We start from the raw sequence: 18,556 nt of genomic DNA, 5'->3' as shown, positions 1-18,556 counted from the left end.
CACACGTAAATTGCCCCATATTACCCCCCTCCCGGCAGGCCTGGATTTATAAGGATCCTGATTTTCTTAGTTGTGCTAGTCAGTTGATCCGCTGGGGCCGGCAACTCCTGAACGGCGGGGAGTAGGCGAGAAGAAGGAGAGATGGACCAGACAAGCTTGTTAGGATCATGGACACACAGATGCAGAGATACTAGACCCTGCTCACGCTGATGAAAGACCCCAGGCCATGACCTTCTGGAGATTCATCAACCTCCCCAGTGGATTCATTGCGGTTCAGGGAGCCTAATCTCTGCCAGATGCTTGAAAATGAACCCCAGGCGATCCTTTGGTTCCTCACGGTAATGGTTTTACCGTAGGGATCATCTTAGACTTTGCCACTGGAGTTTTCAAAATAATCTTTGGAAAAAAGAATCCAGAGATTATGGTGATGGTGTAGTATTTATTTAATGTATTGGATTTTATAGAGCAATGATACAGAGCTTTGTGGTTGAGCTGGATAGGTCCTAAAATAACATAGTAATTTCTTTAGTGGATGTATAGTGGGCGGTAAGGTAAGATGAGAAGGGAAGTGAGTCCCAGACTGACACGGAAACAGGGGAAACAGATCCAGGGGTCACTTCGAAACCTGGTGAGTCCCTGTTGTTAGTCTTGTATTGGGTTTCGCTCTGGAGACGCTGCACGCAGGGAACCAGTGCACACTGGCGGGATCAGGAGAAACTCCGCCCACTGCCAGTGACGGCAGCAGAGGTGTAATGGTGCAAAAACACTTCCGAAGCCCAACCGTGAATCCTCGCGCAGTGTGCTTCTTCACTAAGGTGAGACTGCCCTTTTGCGCAGAGATGGACAAGCTGCAGACATTCTGCTTACTTTTTTCCCACTCTGTTACCAGAGTCTGCTTTAGTGACTCACAGGCAAAACAAACACGCCGGCCCCCAGACGTTTGTGACTGCAGTGTTGTTGTAGATGTAGAGGTTTTTATTTTTCAGAAACCCGTCCCTCTGTAGAATCAGTCAGTGAGTTTCGGATCAGATCTCCCATCATTTTCGCTTCCACCGACATGCAGCGTTTCAACAGAACGGCGCTTCTCCTGGGAGGCCAGGTCCTTGAGAGTTATTTGAACTGTTTCCGAGATCTATGACATGAAGTTGGAAAGCTTAATGAACTGCAACCAGTCAGACAGGCATCTTCATGACATGTCTTCATATGGATGTTATCATTGTGAGGAACAATGTGATTCCCTTCATATGCTATAAAACGTGTACTGTCCAGAGCACTCTGCACTGCGTGGTAAAGCCTAGCAATAAGAGGCAGATCTAGCTTCCAGTGTATTGCCTGAATCCGATGCTCAGAATTCTGTTTTTACTCAATTGACGTTTCAGCACCTGTGTCATGATGGACAGCGACTTTCCACATCCCACTCCATTTTGTCTATCAATATGTTCAAGACATTCAACAAAATGAGAGTGGCTTATTTTAGTCTGCATAGACTTTGTGTCACTGTGAACTCAATACCTCGCCTTAATGAACTGAAAATATATGGAGCAATACGATAGGCAATGTGTTTTGTTTCTTTATGATTCAAACATGCGTGTCCCCCATTTGCATCCAATGACTGGGTACTTCAGGACTAGACCGTGGTACAATTTATAGGTTACCTGGGATGAAGGTGACAGTAGTTTCGGTGCATGTTTGGAGCAGTCTGCACGGTCTCAGCGTTCTTTGTGTCCCTGTGTCACGTTTCGGTGCCACATTAGGAGCTTGGCTGCTCCATCCAGTACCAAAACGACGTGGTCTGACCTTCTCAGCATCGTGACCGAGTACATCGTGCGGGCAGCCCCCAGTGTCCCAGGGGGCAGCCTCGTCTACGTCATGCCTCTGCAGCCTCCACGCTCTCTTCAGGATACATAGCTTTACCCATATATCTTAAGACATATATTGTAACAAAATGTTTGTCGATTTAAATGATAGAGTTTATGTATCTGTTTCAAGTTTGCAGTTACACGATGCTACAGGTATGTAGATATAACTGTAAAAGTAGTTTACAGTTTCATTAAAATTAATGAAATACAGGTGGGCTGTGTCTCGAGTTTGACATCAATACCTGGGGTTGGGGGGGAGGAGCTCATAAACCCTTAAAAACCTTGTGCATGGTAATCAGATTCATCTGTTTTGCTAGACTCATGTCATAGCTCTGTTGTCAGGGGGCAATTGTTGATATTGATAGTCAGTGGTATTGCTTTAACAAGTCCCTATGTGAAACAGACCACAGCATCATATACAGCCAGGACAGCTGAAGACCACTCCATACATCTTCTTCACCTCTTTCTTTTCTGTTTCCTGTGACATCATTTCCTATTTTCCACACTTTTCGTAAAATAGCACTATTGCCCCTTCCGTTACCTGACTCTCCTCTCGCATCTGTCACTATTTGATAAACGGCCAGAAGCTTGTCAAGTTATTAAAAACAGAGCAGACCAAAGATGACTCTTCCAGGTTGTATTAAGAAGGAACCCATGCAGATCATTTTTAGAAGATGACTGCAGCCACCCATGGTTCTTGTAGCTGTCAGATAGATTGGGGAAATGAAGTATAGGTTTTAACGTGCATGGTGTGTATCCATCTTACAGGGCCCACTTGGTTTGGATGGCAAACCTGTGAGTACGAATGTCTATGATCTAAAAACAGCAGCACACTGATGATCACGGTGCGAGGGTGTTGTTTACAGCACCATGAAACCACACTGCATTGATACGTGTCCATACACACGCACCAGCTCACACAATCTCGCACGCACACACATACACACACACACACACAGATGTCCTGTCAATGTTTTGCTTGTTCCAAGACCTGTGCACGTTACCATGCGGCTGCACTGATATGCACAGACGCACTCACATATATGCATGCTCATGCTAACTCGTGTAGCCCTGTGTGCATTGCAGCCGTTCTGGGGGGGGGGGGGGTGCTCTCTTGCAGGGACTCATGCCTCACCTGTTAGCCATCAGGGCTGTTTACCTTCTCAGACTGAGAGCAGCAGTGAGGCATGAATCACTCTGCGGTTAGGGCGAGCACCAGACTTCAATGGCAGCGTGTCGTGTCTATGAAAAATACCTGCCATCGTTATCATTCTACTCGTTAATCTGTCTTTTCCCTTCCATTCACAGGGTCCCCCAGGTCTTAAAGGAAGTCAGGTATGTCAGTACATTGCTTTGTTTATTTGTCCATTACACCTGCCAACATTTCCTGTATTTTATTTCAGAATTTCAGCTATACTTCGGTTCACTTAGCCTAGCCACAAGCACGTTTCTGGGTACACTGTAAATGAGAGAGGACAGCAGTTAATTAGAATAGCATTGTTTCTGCATGGCCCAACTCCAGCTGTTAGCCTTTTTCAGAAGAACTCCGTCGTCTCCGACCGTTCGAGCCGCCCTTGGAAACATGACTGCAGGAAAAGCAGCGCTAATGCTAACCCTAACGCTAATGCTAGCTGTTTTCACACCAGGATGTGTGGAGTTTCTAGCTCAAAAGAAGCTTTTTTAAAGCTATTATATTTAGCCTTGTGTTACTGCTGTCATCATAAAAAGCTGGATTGCCCTGAGGGTTAGCCACTAAACAGGCATTTTAAAATACATTTCTACAGAAATTGTTTGTAGTAAAAAGATGAAGTGAAGCTAGGGTAATTCAATGACTCTCCCATATGTACCAGGTGCACAATTACCGTTTCAGCTTGTTCGTGTTCTAGAATAATTTAGTGTGACCCTCCAGCAGCAGCGTGTGACTGAACGCTTCATCACATTGTGCCATTTCTGCTGACATTTAAAAAATGCTCTTTTCAAAGGTAAAAATAGCCGTTTTCGCTCGTTAGCTTTCAACTCACTTTGCGTAAATTAATTTAGTGGACAGCTTTGTCAAAAGTGACTTATGGCTCAGTGCTTGCAGTGTTTTAAACAGCAGAGGGTTTCAATACTGGTACGTAAACGGTGAGGACAATAAATCCTATTCAGTTCGAGGTTCTAAAACATTACAGTGTGACATGGAAGGAGAAATCTGTATGAGCCCTATGACACAGCACGTCGAGAAAGATGAAGTGTCCTGTGCAACACTAAATTACTGAATTTACGTGAACAAAACGTATAAATAATAATCGAATAATAACATGAGAATAAATGTTTTCTATTATGCTTTAAGGGTTACGGTCAGCAGAAGGCTTAGTTTCCCAGGCAGGTGTCCTGAGCCCGACATGGCAATTTAGGCCTGAAGGGGGCGCCAGTACCTAGGAATGGACACGCAGTTGCCCAGCATCCTTATCACTTTACCGGCCTCAGATACGTTACTAGCCCTTTACGGCGCTGTGATATTCACCCCTATGACAGTCTGACTGGAGGAGCGCCATCCTCGCCAGCCACAGATGTAGCGTGGCGCCTTGAGTGGCCGCATGTGCAAAGGCCAAGCCATCATCACATTATTAGCTGCAGTCTAGTGGGTGGCGGTTCTGCCGCCCGTTGGGAGACCTGAGCTGGTTCCTTGTTCCAATTTTGTCAGGAATTAAATTGGAATATGACGCTCCTTCCATCAGATGCACAGATCTTGCGGCTGTGATTGTGGTAGGACAAATTGCTCTCATTCTAACTCCATCACTTCTTCTCTCAAAAGTACATAGTTGCACTTCATTAAACATGAAGCCAGCAGCCTTGCAGCAGAAGCTCAGATATCTCTGTTATTTCCTTCCTCAAAGACCAGAAAACCTCTGACCAGTTCTGACCCTTCTGCTCTGGGTCAGTAACCTCTGATCTGGGAAATCGACTCTGAATCAGCTCCTCCCAGTAACTTCCAGTTCTGTCAGGCCGTCTGATGGAGATGCAACAGTCTGTCGTAACACAACCGAAAAAATGTAAAAAATAAAAAACATAGTGTGAGACTGTGCCTCATTACCTGCCATTTTTTTGTCTTCTCAGGGACTACCTGGCCTAAAAGGAGAAAAGGTATTCAGAAACATCAGAATAAAACTAGTGTTCAATACCTTAAATACACATACCTGGTATATGATATACCTTACACACATGAACATGTAAAACATTTATAAACTCGCAGTTCATTGTCGGCTTAAATTTCACAATTGCCAGATGTTGGTCGATTCTTATATGCTTTCGTTCCTGTCCTCTCTTCTTGGTGTCTGGCTCTGTGTACATTCAAACATGAGTGTAAAATTATAGAGGGCCATACATCTCTCGATTGGCTTTACCCCAGGAAAAACAAAGCATTCATGAGCAAAGCCTTCTTTAAATCAACCCTGCTGATTACAGAATTTGAGAAAGTTGTGTGCTAAGGAGTCCCATTCCCTAATCCGCCTTGTCATGTTTACACAACTTACGAGGACCTCATTCTGGTCTGGTTTCCTCATCTTAATCAGCGTGTTCTATCATAGCACATAAACTTTCTGCGGCATGGCCCTTTTTGGCACTTCCGGAAAGATCTTTGATCTTGTTGCACCATTGTGTCTGCAGTCAGCCAAGCCTACTGTTTAATACATGTCTGTGAATGATCCCTTCTTGATTCAATGTCTCCCCAGGGTGACCAAGGAGACGTCGGACCAAGGGTGAGTCATGGAATTGGTTGAATGTATCCCATGGGATCGATATCCAAATAACCACGGGACCTATGCATCCAGCTCGCTCTGAGCCGGTTGTCTATCGCTTAAAGCACAGATGAGTAATGGTTCTACGGAAATCATGAAAGAGTGGAACCAGAGACAAAGGATACGACACTTTGTACGATATTTAACATCTGATCAGACCATCCATCATTCTCTATACTCAAGCTCCAATACATCAATACACACACTCCGGCATTGGCACAGTACAGACCTTAATTACACGTCTTGTGAAAATGACACCACCCCTGAATGACGCGTTGTCTTTTACCTTGTGGAGGGGGGGGGGGGGGGGTCACTAAAGGGCCAGGTGTAACCAAGGCGGGCAAATGTTCCTTTCCCACTATTGTCCGAAAGCTTGTGGCGAAAAGAGAAAAATGGAATCTCGCGTCGGTAACACGATACGACGTAGCATTCCGACTCGGAGCCAGACAGACCAAAAATAAGTTCGTTTTGTAAGAGTGGCGCGTTTGCGTCTTTCGCAACACAGGGGAAAGCCTTGATTTGTGTGGCTGTTTTGCTTCCCCAGCTGTAAGGAAAGGTGAAGCTAATTCGGCTCTGTGGGTCTTGCTGGATTCCACAGACAGCCCTCTGAGGGAGGCGGTGAGGCTGCAGAATCTGCTAAGTGGCCTGTGGCCGTTTGATTGATGGCTGAAACGACGGAATGGCAGGCAGGCCGAAAAAGCGGCTTTTCCTGCCATCACTGTGGGCTCCCACAGTAGGGCCTCCTCTCCACTGGGGTCTGTCTCTCCTCAAAACGGATCCCACTCTTTGCTGCCTAAAACCCATTCATCACATCTTACATTTCAGCCCAGAAACTTATGCCTTAAAATACTCATTTATATACTTTTTATCTGAACGATGAAGTACATGTGACAGACATTTTGGTAAAGGAGCTAAAAGATTTACAGGTCAGCTGACACAGTCCAAAAAGGGTGCTTGTCTGTGGTTGGGGTGCGTGTGGGCGTGTTAGGAGTGCGTGCGAACAGATTGAGCCACACCTGAGGAAGGTCCCTCTCTCTGCATATCCCACACCGTGAAGCTCCTGCTCTCCATCCCGTCCTGAGGTTCGAGCTTTTAAAGCTTCCCGTTCAAGGACATGGGCTTCCTGGCTCTGGGGCATGATGTCCTTGCAGAAACGCTTGATGGGACATTATTTGTGGTATGGCTGGAAACAACATGAAGCTTCACATTTTTGGGTTTTTTTAATCTGGCTCTTACCCGCTGGTTTCCCAGGAGGCTCCAGAGCATTTTGAGTAAATGATAGAGTACAAAACAAGTAAGTCTCAGAATTAGATGTTAAGTGGAAAAGTAAATATTGCAGTTGGACGAAGGGCATGCTGTTCTGATGTCACTGTTCATTGCTATCTATGAGTTTCATCAACCAATGCAACAAATGAAGACAGCTGTCTTAAGATTAGGGTGGATCGCTCCAATCTACTTACGAGAGGGACATAGGGACAGTATAGAGCAGGGTTCTTCAATTCCAAATCCAGGCCTTGTTTTCAGTTCTCCCAGGTAGTTAGTTTAATAATTACTGATCCTGATTGGTCAGTGGCTTCACAGGTGAAAGAAGGCTGGAAAATCAGCAGGGCTCGGACCTCGAGGACCGTGATTTGAATAATAAAAGAGCATGTGCAGTTATGGGCAGGGGGATGTAAAATTTCCCTCTTGGAATGGACAGCAGATCACAGTGTCACCAGTCCTGACCTGCATGGTCTGCTCCATCTGGCTGCATCTGGGCTTCAGAACAGATGGCGTTCTTTAAGCCCCGTTATTACCGTGTTTGTCTGCATCCGGTGGTGTCTGGATTTGAGAACAGATGGAGTGACCTGTGGGCAACACTCGACCCCTGACCCCTGGCGGGGACCGAGGGGAAGGCCGTAGGTCGTGCATGACTGCTGCGGTGCGCCATCGCACGTCATCCGTCATCCTCGGTGAGGGTGTCGGGTCAGGACCTGGATCCAAACCTGGCAGGTCCAGAAGAAGGTGAAAAGGCTGCCGAAAAATCACAAGGCACCCGCACCCTCATTTCATGCTGCTCAGCAAAGACCCCCCCCCCCCTAACCCCCACTTTCTCATAGACACCCCCAGGACACATCAATTTGCTGTTTGTCTTTAAGTCAGGGCAGAATGAGTGATGCGGGGAGCCATGACTCTAATTGTCCGTGCGCAGTTCTTGTGGTGAACACGTGCGCACTAGGGAGGTGTTTCGGGGTTTGCTGGAGATCTGGCATTTCACAGCTTCGAGATCGACAGGAATATGTTGGGTGCCGTGTGGACAGCACAACTCCTGTCCGCTTTGAGTGACTTCAGGAATCCACACTCCTTAACCTAACAGAGGTGTAGCAATTGGTGCACAGACTTCTGCATGGATGATTTACTTGTTAGGGTTTAGAGTACTGAGATTCTGCGGTTAACAATCATGTGGGGTAGCTCCACCACACCCTGGGGTTTGGTGAGCCTCATTGTACTCACAGCTGTCTTGTGTCACCCTCCCCTCCCCTGCTCAGGGACTGCCTGCCTCAGGTGCGTCAGCGGGACTGCTCAGTAATCAGATTCTCACACTGAAGGTTTGTGGTAACCCCCCACCTCTGAGCTCACAGCCCATCCGTCTGAGCCTGGCCAGCCCTTCCTCCTCATGGGGTCTCCTTATCACCTGTTCACGTTTCTGTGTGCTTTCTCCATCTCTGCTGAGCAACGCGGGGTCCTTCTCTCTGGACGCTCTCACCTCTGCTCCATTAGATCTCGCCAGCCCCAGTTTCCCTGATCTCTTGACTTCTCTTGCTCTGTCTCTCCTCCCTCGAACTCCTCTTCCTCTCAGATGATCTTTCCCCGCTATGACCATGGATTTCTCTCAGATGACCACCATAACTTTAAAAGACTGATACTGAAGGTAGACCCTCTGTATGGTGTGCCTTGCACTCTGCTTCCCCCAGCTCCACCCCTGGCCCCGCCCCCTTGGCCACGCCCCTCACCCTCCTCTCCCTGACCCTCACCCCATCGCCTTTAACCCTCTGACTCCCACGAGCTGCCACTGTCTTGCTCCCTCATCCTTGGCCTCCTGCTTGTCTGATTCACATCTCAAGCTGGTCTGCGTGTTTTTGGAATACATGCCTGTTTCAAACTAAAAGGGGGAACAAGAAACAAGCAAACCCCAGTGCTCCATTTTACAGGGTGTGTTTTTCATTAGAGGTTGAAGAAAAAGCCTTTTGTTGGTACAGTTTTATTTTGAAATTATATGCCTTCCAGAAGTATGCTAATTAGTGTACAGAAATAGCTCTTTTATCCTGCTGGTATAAGTGCTTCATATCACTTTGTAGCAAAGGTTTCTTTTCTCATATTTCCATAACAGCCCACAATGTCTGGGAAGACATTCACAGTCCCATAAAATAATTTCTGCCATGGGTGGGAACTTCAGGGCAATAGACTGATGCAGAAGCTCCGAATGTCTTCTTCATGTCGCTCATGAATAGAAGAAATCTTTCACTTAAGACTGGAGAAGCACTTAGGCCATTTAGGAAAGAGCTGTTCTAACGAAACCACCTTAAACCGTATAGGAACAGGCCTAGTGATGTCAGTCGTATTCATGTCCCTCATCTCTGTCTCCTTTGGGTTTGATGGCAGGGCGATCAAGGACAAGCTGGCCCACCTGGTCCCCCCGGGCCACCCGGGTCCCCTGGACCAAGAGGACCTCCTGGGAACACAGGGAGGGACGGCCCCCGCGGCCCCCCTGGAGAGCAGGTAAGGCTCCCTGTCGCTCTTACCAACCCTGGAGTGGAAACCATTAGCGTTTCCTGTACTGTGTAAGGTTTCAAAGCTCCAGTTCAATGCTCCTCTGTTGGGCCCCCTTCCCAGCCTTCCCAGCAGGAATCCCGATGCTGAGGTCGCGCTCCTGGGCCCCCTTTTGCCACTGTTCAGCTCGGGTTGCGATCCCTAAACCATGCGGCAACCAAGGGAGCAGGTCGGTGTCGACACTCCCGTTTACCGCGGTGCTCTGGAATGGTGTAAAAGCAGCACCGGGGGGGGGGCAAACGTGTCCCGATAGATGCCGATTGGGCTCCATGCCCCTCGAGGCAGAGGTCCTTGGGGTCACAGGCCACGGTCCTGATTGCACTCGGCGAGGACCGAACCGTCATGTGTCAACTTGCTTCGCACAGCGATGCACAGCGGCTCCGGAGATCAAAACAGAAACAGCAGCTGCGATGCCGTCTCATCTGGTTTGTGTAAGAGCCATCCACAGTGCGCTCTGTAATGGATACGGCTTCAGCTCCCATTTAATAACCACTCGGCTCGCTCTCGAAACAATGGGCTCCCGCTGCAGGGCTAATGGGGGGTTCCAAATTAAGTCTCTCACTTCAAAGGTCAATATATTTGCACAGACAACTGTGCATATGTGGTGGGAGCAGGTCCGTATGGTAATTCATATTTTTCCAAGTCCAGGAATTCAATTAATGTCACACTGCTGCCAGAGCAGTGGGATAAAAGAAATGTTGAGGTTGTTCTTGGTGGGATGCTGCTTGTCCCGCAGGAAAAAAACATTTTCCAATCAAAGAGCAGACATGGACTGAGTATTCTTATCCTCTTATTTTGTTGCTCCAAAGTTCCCTTTTAAGATCATTTGTGAGTATTACGTGATCTTTATGTCCAGAGAAGGTGAGAGCGTAAGTGGAAACTGATCCCCCTCATTTCGAGAGCAGATGCTGCTGTACTGGAAGGGAATGCAAGAGCTCTGTGTGTTCCCTTTGATTATAGACTCTACTTTCTTGCACTTTTCATTTTTTCCCAAAATATCTTCATTATCAAGTTAAGAGCCACAGGACACTGGAAGGGGACAGGAATGGAGAATGCAATACAGATGCTCCTCCACATGCGATGGAATTATGTATCATAGAATATGTCAAATATGTAAATGATGAACAAATAACTACTGTCACTGAATAAGTAAATACACTGAATAAATACATTTTATGCATTGCACATTGCATGTGTCTGTGTGTGTTACCCGGACAGGTGAGAGAGGGAAAATCATCATTTACAATATCTGTTACCTGTGTTTTCAGAAGGGAAGGGTAACAGAGAGAGAAATCGTTAAGAATGAACTGCAGATATGGGACTGTGCCCGGGCCTGGGTTGGATTGTATTTTTTAGATATTTTTGGTCAGATTCCTCTCATTATTGCAGAAAAAGGTATTCAAACCACCATGTCCAATCATAACAGCCAGCATTAGTCTCACTGTATTGAGAGAACACTGACACCTAGTGGTTATAGATCAATGCTTCATTCCACAGCATTTTTGGCATCTTCTATAACAATCAGGGTTTCAGTCAATTGATGGGCATCCCACAAAGCGCAGGGCGAGGAAGGGGGGTCCATCCCACCGCACTCACACACATTCGCATTCACAGACTTAGAGCGATCCACCTGACTGCTGGTTCGGAGGGGGAACACGTGGTCTCACGGACCGTTTTGAACAGACGACCATAGACCCTTGAGGTGCTCAGCAGTGTTGTAGGACTGGAGAAGCATAATCACCATGCAAGTCATGTGCAGGTCATCCGTTTAATACTTGTGATGCTAACTCTCTGCTTGTCTCCTCACATTTCACAGGGAGCTGCTGGACAAGAAGGCCTTGAGGTAGATATACATTCGCATTGATTTCCATGACATGCTTTTCTCAAAATCTTTCCCCAGTTGGTTTACCCGGAGGTAAATGCTAAATGTCCTGCAGTCTTGCTCAAGGGCTGGTTACAAGTTCATCACCGAGGGCTTGTTTCTGGAAACCTTTTTGAAGTTTCTAATTCTAATCCAGGTTTCCTCAGCCACATAGATCATAACCCTGACTATGCTTTTCTGTTTTTACAGGGATCGAGCGGTCCTCCTGGAAAACCGGTATGATCACTAATGTGCATGTGCATGCTTATATAAAGATACAGTACCAGTCAAAAGTTTGGACACGCCTACCCATGGAAAGGTTTATTTGTGCTATTATCTACATTTTAGCATAATGATAAAGACATGAGAACTATAAAATAACCATCCATCCATCCATCTTCTACCGCTTTTTTGGGTCGGGTCATGGGGGCAGCAGTCTAAGCAGGGAAACCCAGACTTCCCTCTCCTCGGCCGCTTCGTCCAGCATCTCTGGGGGAATCCCGAAGCATTCCCAGGCCAGCCGAGAGACATAGTCTCTCCAGCTTGTCCTGGGTCTTCCCTGGGGCCTCCTCCCAGTGGGACATGCCCGGAACACCTCACCAGGGAGGCGTCCAGGAGGCATCCTGACCAGATGCCCAAGTCACCTCATCTGGCTCCTCTCACTGCGGAGGAGCAGCGGCTCTACTCTGAGTCCCTCCCGAATGACTAAGCTTCTCACCCTCTCTATAAGGGAAACCCATTTTGGCCGCTTGTATTCACGACCTCATTCTTTCGGTCACTACCCACAGCTCGTGACCATAGGTGAGGGTAGAAACGTAGATCGACTGGTAAATCGAGAGCTTTGCCTTTTGGCTCAGCTCCTTCTTCACCATGACAAACCGATGCAGCGCCCGCATCACTGCTGACGCCGTACCGATCCGCCTGTCGATCTCCCGCTCCATCGTCCCCTCACTCGTGAACAAGACCCTGAGATACTTAAACTCCTCCACTTGGGGAAGGACTCCTTCCCCGACCCGGAGAGAGCACTCCACCCTATTCCGGCTGAGGACCATGGTCTCGGATTTGGAGGTGGTGATTTTCATCCCAGCCGCTTCACACTCGGCTGTGAACTGCTCCAGTGAGAGCTGGAGGTCACGGTCCGATGAAGCCAAAAGAACCACATCATCTGCAAAAAGCAGAGACCTAATCCTGAGGTCACCAAACCGGACACCCTCAACGCCCTGGCTGCGTCCAGAAATTCTGTCCATAAAAGTTACGAACAGAATCGGTGACAAATGGCAGCCCTGGCGGAGTCCAACCCTCACCGGAAATGAGTACAATGTGAGATCCACATGCTTTCTTCGGACAGTGCCTGACCAGGCCCCATGGGTGTAGGCCTGACCACCAGGCGCTCGCACCATCCCCAGGCCTGTCTCCAGGAAGGGGTCCCGGTGACCCGTGTCAGGTCGAAGGAAAACGTGAATCTAAGTTGTTAGTCATCATAAGGGGTCTAATGAGCTGCACTTCATCTGGTTACTCACCCAGGACCTGTTTGCCTTGGGTGACCCTACCAGGGGCATAAAGCCCCAGGCAACTTAGCTCCTGGGATCATTGGAACACGCAAACCCCTCCACCACGATAAGGTGTCGGTTCCAGGAGAGGCTATAAAATAACAATTTTAATTCCAAACTTTTGATTGATACTGTATGTTTATAATTTAATGAGTAAATAAGTTCCCAAACCTTGCAGCCACAGTTGGCTGAGCACAGAAACACCTGTACAAACTGTCTCAAGAGGGTCAGCTTTCTGCCAGATGTATCATATGGGTCCCAGTCCTTCCATTACCACATCATAACTGGCAAACGGAGGTGGACATGGGATGTAGTTGGGATGCCAGTAAGTTCCTGAAACAGCAGCAAACTGGTGTGTGTTTTTTCTACAGATTTTTAGTAACCTGAATCACAGAGATTACAAAATGTCTCTCCTAAAATGTAATTAAATCTCCAGGGTCACACTTTACTTGAGGGGACATGAACAATGTATCAGTACATGCTTACTTAATGCATTAATTAACCACTAACTAAATGTTAGTTGCGTACTGATCCCATGCTTGTTCATCATTAATCAGTCATGACAATTCATGTATTCCATTCAGGCGCTACATTAATTAACAGCTAACTAATTAGTTAATAATGATAAGCACTTTACGGGTAAAAATTACTCATTTACTACTCAAAAACAAATCATGAACTAATATAGGTTTCCCCATGAAATAACTGTCATGATTAATTAATGATGAACAAGCATGGGATCAGTACTTAAACACATATTTACTGTTTAATTAATGCACTAAGTAAGGATGCACTACTACATTGTCCCCTCAATCTCCACTTGTATGGTCAAAGCTTACTTTGTTAGAAAACCTATTTGTGACGTTCGTCCTAGGCACTATGCTGGGCTCAGAGGCTGGAGCAGGTCGAGCTGACTTTCTGGCTCGTTTCCTCACTGTCCCAAAGCTCAGAGTGAAGTGATTAACTGCGATTCAACCTCCAGACTGGAATTACAGCTCATTTGGAAACCAACATGACATCCAAGTCTAGATCTTGGTTTTTCTCATTTACACACTGAAGGAATACAAATGCCTTTTTCCTGTGTACAAATAGAAACAGTATGTGAGACCAGAGATGATTGATGCTAATGATGATCAGTATCCACCACAGCAGCGGCAATGCTGTGCATTTTGGTTAATTTTCGAAGGCTTTTTCATGGACAGAGCTGACCTTGCTTGCCTGTATCTTGGTGTCCTTGTGCTGCAGTATCGGTCTGTGTATCTGCAAACCTGCGATGACTGAAAAGTTCGTGGCACCTTCGTGACTCGTGTTTGCTCTTTACAGGGTGAAGATGGCGACCAAGGTCTTCCCGGGCCACAAGGACCCCCAGGATCAAAGGTCACATTCCAGTGTTGATGATAATAACTCTGTTTTGTTGCTTGAGGTCTTCAAGTGCTTCAGCTGTGTAGCTTCCTTCTTGAGAGCTCATAGCCTCCTTGCAGCCGCCCTGTTTTCGTCTCTGCACTGACAGACAGATTGGTCACAGGCCCGCCCTGGTACTCTGTGTTATTCCTTGCTTTGTTGACTTTTCTTTCATGTCTGTCTTTCCATTGTCACTTCTTTTCATGTCAGGGTTTTTCGACCCTTTCCAGCCTGTCGGGGAGCCTTGCACATTTCGGGCTCACGGGACGCACACTGAGTAGATCACAGGCATCCATTGGACACGAGCCAGCATCTCTGAGGGCATGCTCACTGCACTCTGGTGTGGAGATAATGATGTGTTCAGCGGTTTCAGAAAGATTCGGTTGAGGTGTAATGGCTGGCCGTTCGGCCTACACAGGCCCCCCATCTGGCCTGAATTGTCATTAATCCAAAATCTGCAGGACAGACGCTGCCTCGGGGACTGGTCAAAGGAACAGCTGAAGTGTGCATTGAACTGAAGCGAAATGCTCTGCATCATAACATATGGATAGGATGGCGTGAGAACGACGTGGACGATGTCATTGATTAGCATCTCCGTCGCGAGTACCAGTCCTAGTGCAGGGATCATTCTCTTGGAATATACTGAGGGACATGGAAGGACTAGTTCAATTATTCTAGTCTTCAAACATGAAGCTTCCTTTTGAGTCTCTTTCACACCCTTTGGCCTCACTCACTCTGTGCTCGACAGGGAGAAAGAGGGCTACCTGGTGTTCAAGGTGAAAGAGGAGTGGACGGCCTCCCAGGACTAAAGGTGAGAGAGGTGGCCTGCACACCCTGAGAAGGAGGGTCCAGATGGATAATTATGATGAGAGCAGCATTGCATTGTGGGTACCTGACATGTGAGCCATTGATCACTAATAGTTTTCTGGAGTTCATTTGCTGGTTCTCTGTCTAATTCTCAGTAATAAAACAGCATGCTGGTCGTTTGAGTCAGGGGATGCTCGCGGGTGACTCCCACCGTTTGTGTCTATGTATTTTTATAGGGAGATAAAGGGGATGTGGGAGAGGGAGGACTCCAAGGAGATAAGGTGAGTGTCCTTCTGATTGGCACAGCATCATACTCAGTAGCTGGTACATTAGCCAATCAGGGACCTGCGTGGTAATTTGGTAATGTGGCCACCTCCATATACCCAGGAGCTACGGAAATACAGCAGGTTGTATAAAGATGCTATCATAACATATGGTGCAGTGCCATCATTTTTTATATACGCCCCAAGCCAAGCCTTACAGGACCCACAATCTCATACAGGCACAGTAACCGTGGAAACTATTTGCTTTATTTCCTGGATAGAATGATTTAATGGAGACTGTAAAATGTTACAGTCGTATCATTCCTGCCTGCTACATAGGCGTCCTTATTGTTACCATTCACCAATTTAGGAAGTGTACAGCTGGTAAAAACACGGTTTTCATTTGGGAAAAATTATGCCTGTGAGAATTACATAAGGACTTAAAGACAATATCCAGTGGTTTTGAGAGTTTAGTCTGTCTTGAAATCCCAAATTAAGTAGGTCAAGTCAAAGATAGCTAAACCAATGTGCTAAATAGCATGTCTTTTTTTGTGCTTGTTCCTCTGGTTGACCTTGCTGGTAGGGTGAACCTGGTGAGAAAGGTGCTTCGGGGCCTTCCGACATCATCAACTTCAACGGCAAACTTCAGGAAGCCTTGGAGGTGAGCTTCAGCTTTTGATGGGATGGGTCACCCTTGGAGGCTCTCGTGATGTGGGGGCGCCAAGGGCGCAGTGCTGCAGAAAATCACATAGCGGGTCACGAGTTGATCGACTTCACAGGCACGGTCCATGTCTTTCTCGTGGTGTAATGTTTTAATTTCCACGTCTACCCCTCATTTTACCAGTGTGATTGCCCTATAAATTCCTATTCAGGCACAGCAAGCTCATTATTATTTCCTTTGGGAAACAGTCTGTAAAAACCAGTCTCTGATGAATGTGAGACTCTGGGTCTCCAGCCCTGAGAAAACTGACAGCATCATTTCATGTGGAACAAATTTCATACTGTAAAATTGTAAAAATGTTATCATGAGAACTTGAAATCTCTTCAGGAGATTTTTGAAACCTCTTCAGGATTTTGTAAATCCTTCCTACTAGTTCTGTTTGCTTTGGCACTTGATGTTTCACGTATCCTGTCTATTTTCTTGCGCGGGGAATTGGCGCACATCTTTCGGTCGCTGTTGGAGACCCTGCAGCTTTTTATGGGAGATAACAGTAACGCTGCGACTGCGGCACATCGAATGTGATTTGCAACGCGGTGGCCGACAGTCTCCTAGGAGCCCCGCTCAACACGCTCACGTTTTTTCCCTCGACAGGCCATCCACACCATCAGCGTCTCGGTAACTCTGACCATCAGCATGTGTTTCTGGTTATGCCCCGCCCTCCTCTGCCCCCCCTTGTCCCACCCAGTCTCAGCCCATCCTTAGACCCCTGCCCCCACCCACCCCTTTCCCATTTTGTCAGTGCTCGTGTGTGCTGTGCGTGTGACTTGGTCTGCGTTGCTTTGGGCACCAAAGCAATCAAAAATTCAAACCATGTAACAGACCAGCCAAGCCTTGACTATGCATAAAAGGAACACATGGTGCGTGTGATAGACATCAATACTCAGCTGTATTCTTGCTCCAAAAACTGACGTGTGCATTATTTGCTCTATTGCTGCATCTTTTTTATCAGTCTGGAATTCTTCTTGACTGTGAGAATATGTAACATGTGCCTGGATACATAATTCTCGATTTAAGTAAAAAAATTCAGTAACACTTAATACTTAAAGCACTCATGTATAATGCGCTATAGATACCTTCATAATGCATTATAAGGCATTCATAAGGTATTATAGACACAGCTATAAATATTTATAAAACGGCATAACACATTATAGCCATGTTTATTATGCATTATGAATGCTCTATGAAGCTCTGACCTATAATGCATTATAGATACCTTCATAATGCAGTACAAAGCAACCTTAATGCTTATACCGACCATTGAAATGCATTATGAAGGTGCATTATAGATGACAGCTTCATAGAGCATTCATAATGCATCATAAACATAGCTATAATGTGTTGTGCCTTTTTATAAATAGTTATAGCCATGTTTATAATACTTTATGATTGCATTATAATGAATTATGAAGGTATCTATAATGCATTATGATGACTGCCTTAAGTAAAGTGTTACCAAAACTTATCCTACTTTGTAGGCATTTTTCAGTCACAGTGGAAGATGCCACGGTAAATGGTGGCAGACTTGCGTCTGTCTATTGCCGTGAAGCAAAACAATTGGCATTCTGTCCGTGGCAAATGCAGACTGTGGCTCTCCGTCCTCCATGCTAATTAGCAGGTCGCTATCTATTGGTTCAGGTCTTCTGTTATTATCAGGTGTTTGTTACACTGGAAGCCCAGGCCACTGCCTGATGGGGCCTTTGGTACGATGTCTGAGGACCTCCCCATCTCTAAAGAGACCTTTGAAATCCCCCTGAGCTGGGCGCCCACTTATGAGATTTGTGAAAAAATGTGATTAAAATCATGATCAGAAGAGGCTTGTGGAGATTAATCTGGTTTCTGTCAGGTTAGACCATCTATTTGATGTCCCAAAATAACAATTATATTTATCACTGATAAATATTATGCTGTTCGTATACAGCTTATTCATTTATTTTAGTTATGTCTAACAATCTTTGCATGTGTCATTGCCCGAAACATAAGAAACATACGGCTTTTGTGTACTTTTCTTTTGTCATGGAAATTACGACAAAAGCAAATAATTCCAGGAAGAAAAGTGGTCAACAAAGGCCTAAACGTGGGAAGGAGATGAATTCAACATTTCGCTGTTTTTGCCCCTGGGGTGATGGACAACAGAAGGCTTGATGCCAGAGACATTCATCTCACAGGGCAGCGTGTCTCACACGCTAACAGCACTGCATTCTGAAGCACCGGTGTCTGGTCAGGATAGCAGATCTGGAACATGGAAGAAAAACGTAGTGAGAGCAAAGGGTAATACTTTACTTGAGGGAACACAAATACTCTAGTATTATGCTATTGCTTATGTAATAATTAACCACAAATGAAGTGTTACTTACATACTGATCTCATGTTTCGTCATCATTAATAAATTATCACGCATCTTTCACCTAAAGCAAGTGCTATATTTGTTACTATGTTAATTCTGTAAACATTTATGAACTACTGAAGGAACCACTGAAGGAACAGATCAAGAATAACGCGTGT

At 46.2% G+C, this 18,556-nt stretch overlaps 1 protein-coding gene across 13 annotated transcripts in view; it reads left to right on the top strand.

Moving 5' to 3' along the window:
• The window catches only part of col23a1a (collagen type XXIII alpha 1 chain a), a 120,766-nt gene that overhangs the window by 92,761 nt on the left and 9,449 nt on the right, over positions 1-18,556 (top strand). For 6 of the 13 annotated variants that reach the window (XM_072717284.1, XM_072717287.1, XM_072717286.1 and 3 more), the window contains exons 2-14: positions 2,628-2,654; positions 3,168-3,194; positions 4,959-4,985; positions 5,573-5,599; positions 8,478-8,549; positions 9,281-9,397; positions 11,265-11,291; positions 11,520-11,546; positions 14,183-14,236; positions 15,009-15,071; positions 15,304-15,348; positions 15,914-15,991; positions 16,643-16,666. In XM_072717284.1, coding sequence (XP_072573385.1) covers positions 2,628-2,654; positions 3,168-3,194; positions 4,959-4,985; positions 5,573-5,599; positions 8,478-8,549; positions 9,281-9,397; positions 11,265-11,291; positions 11,520-11,546; positions 14,183-14,236; positions 15,009-15,071; positions 15,304-15,348; positions 15,914-15,991; positions 16,643-16,666 — 615 coding nt within the window. Of the gene's footprint in view, positions 1-2,627; positions 2,655-3,167; positions 3,195-4,958; positions 4,986-5,572; positions 5,600-8,166; positions 8,227-8,477; positions 8,550-9,280; positions 9,398-11,264; positions 11,292-11,519; positions 11,547-14,182; positions 14,237-15,008; positions 15,072-15,303; positions 15,349-15,913; positions 15,992-16,642; positions 16,667-18,556 lie in introns of all 13 variants that reach the window. The other 7 variants (XM_072717278.1, XM_072717289.1, XM_072717280.1 and 4 more) reach the window with 7 other exon arrangements.

This window comes from Paramormyrops kingsleyae, chromosome 10 (genome assembly GCF_048594095.1).
Source record: "Paramormyrops kingsleyae isolate MSU_618 chromosome 10, PKINGS_0.4, whole genome shotgun sequence".
Classification (NCBI taxonomy): Eukaryota; Metazoa; Chordata; class Actinopteri; order Osteoglossiformes; family Mormyridae; genus Paramormyrops; species Paramormyrops kingsleyae.
The sequence above is the reverse complement of the archived record's forward strand: the minus strand, read 5'-3'. Positions and strand labels throughout refer to the sequence as shown.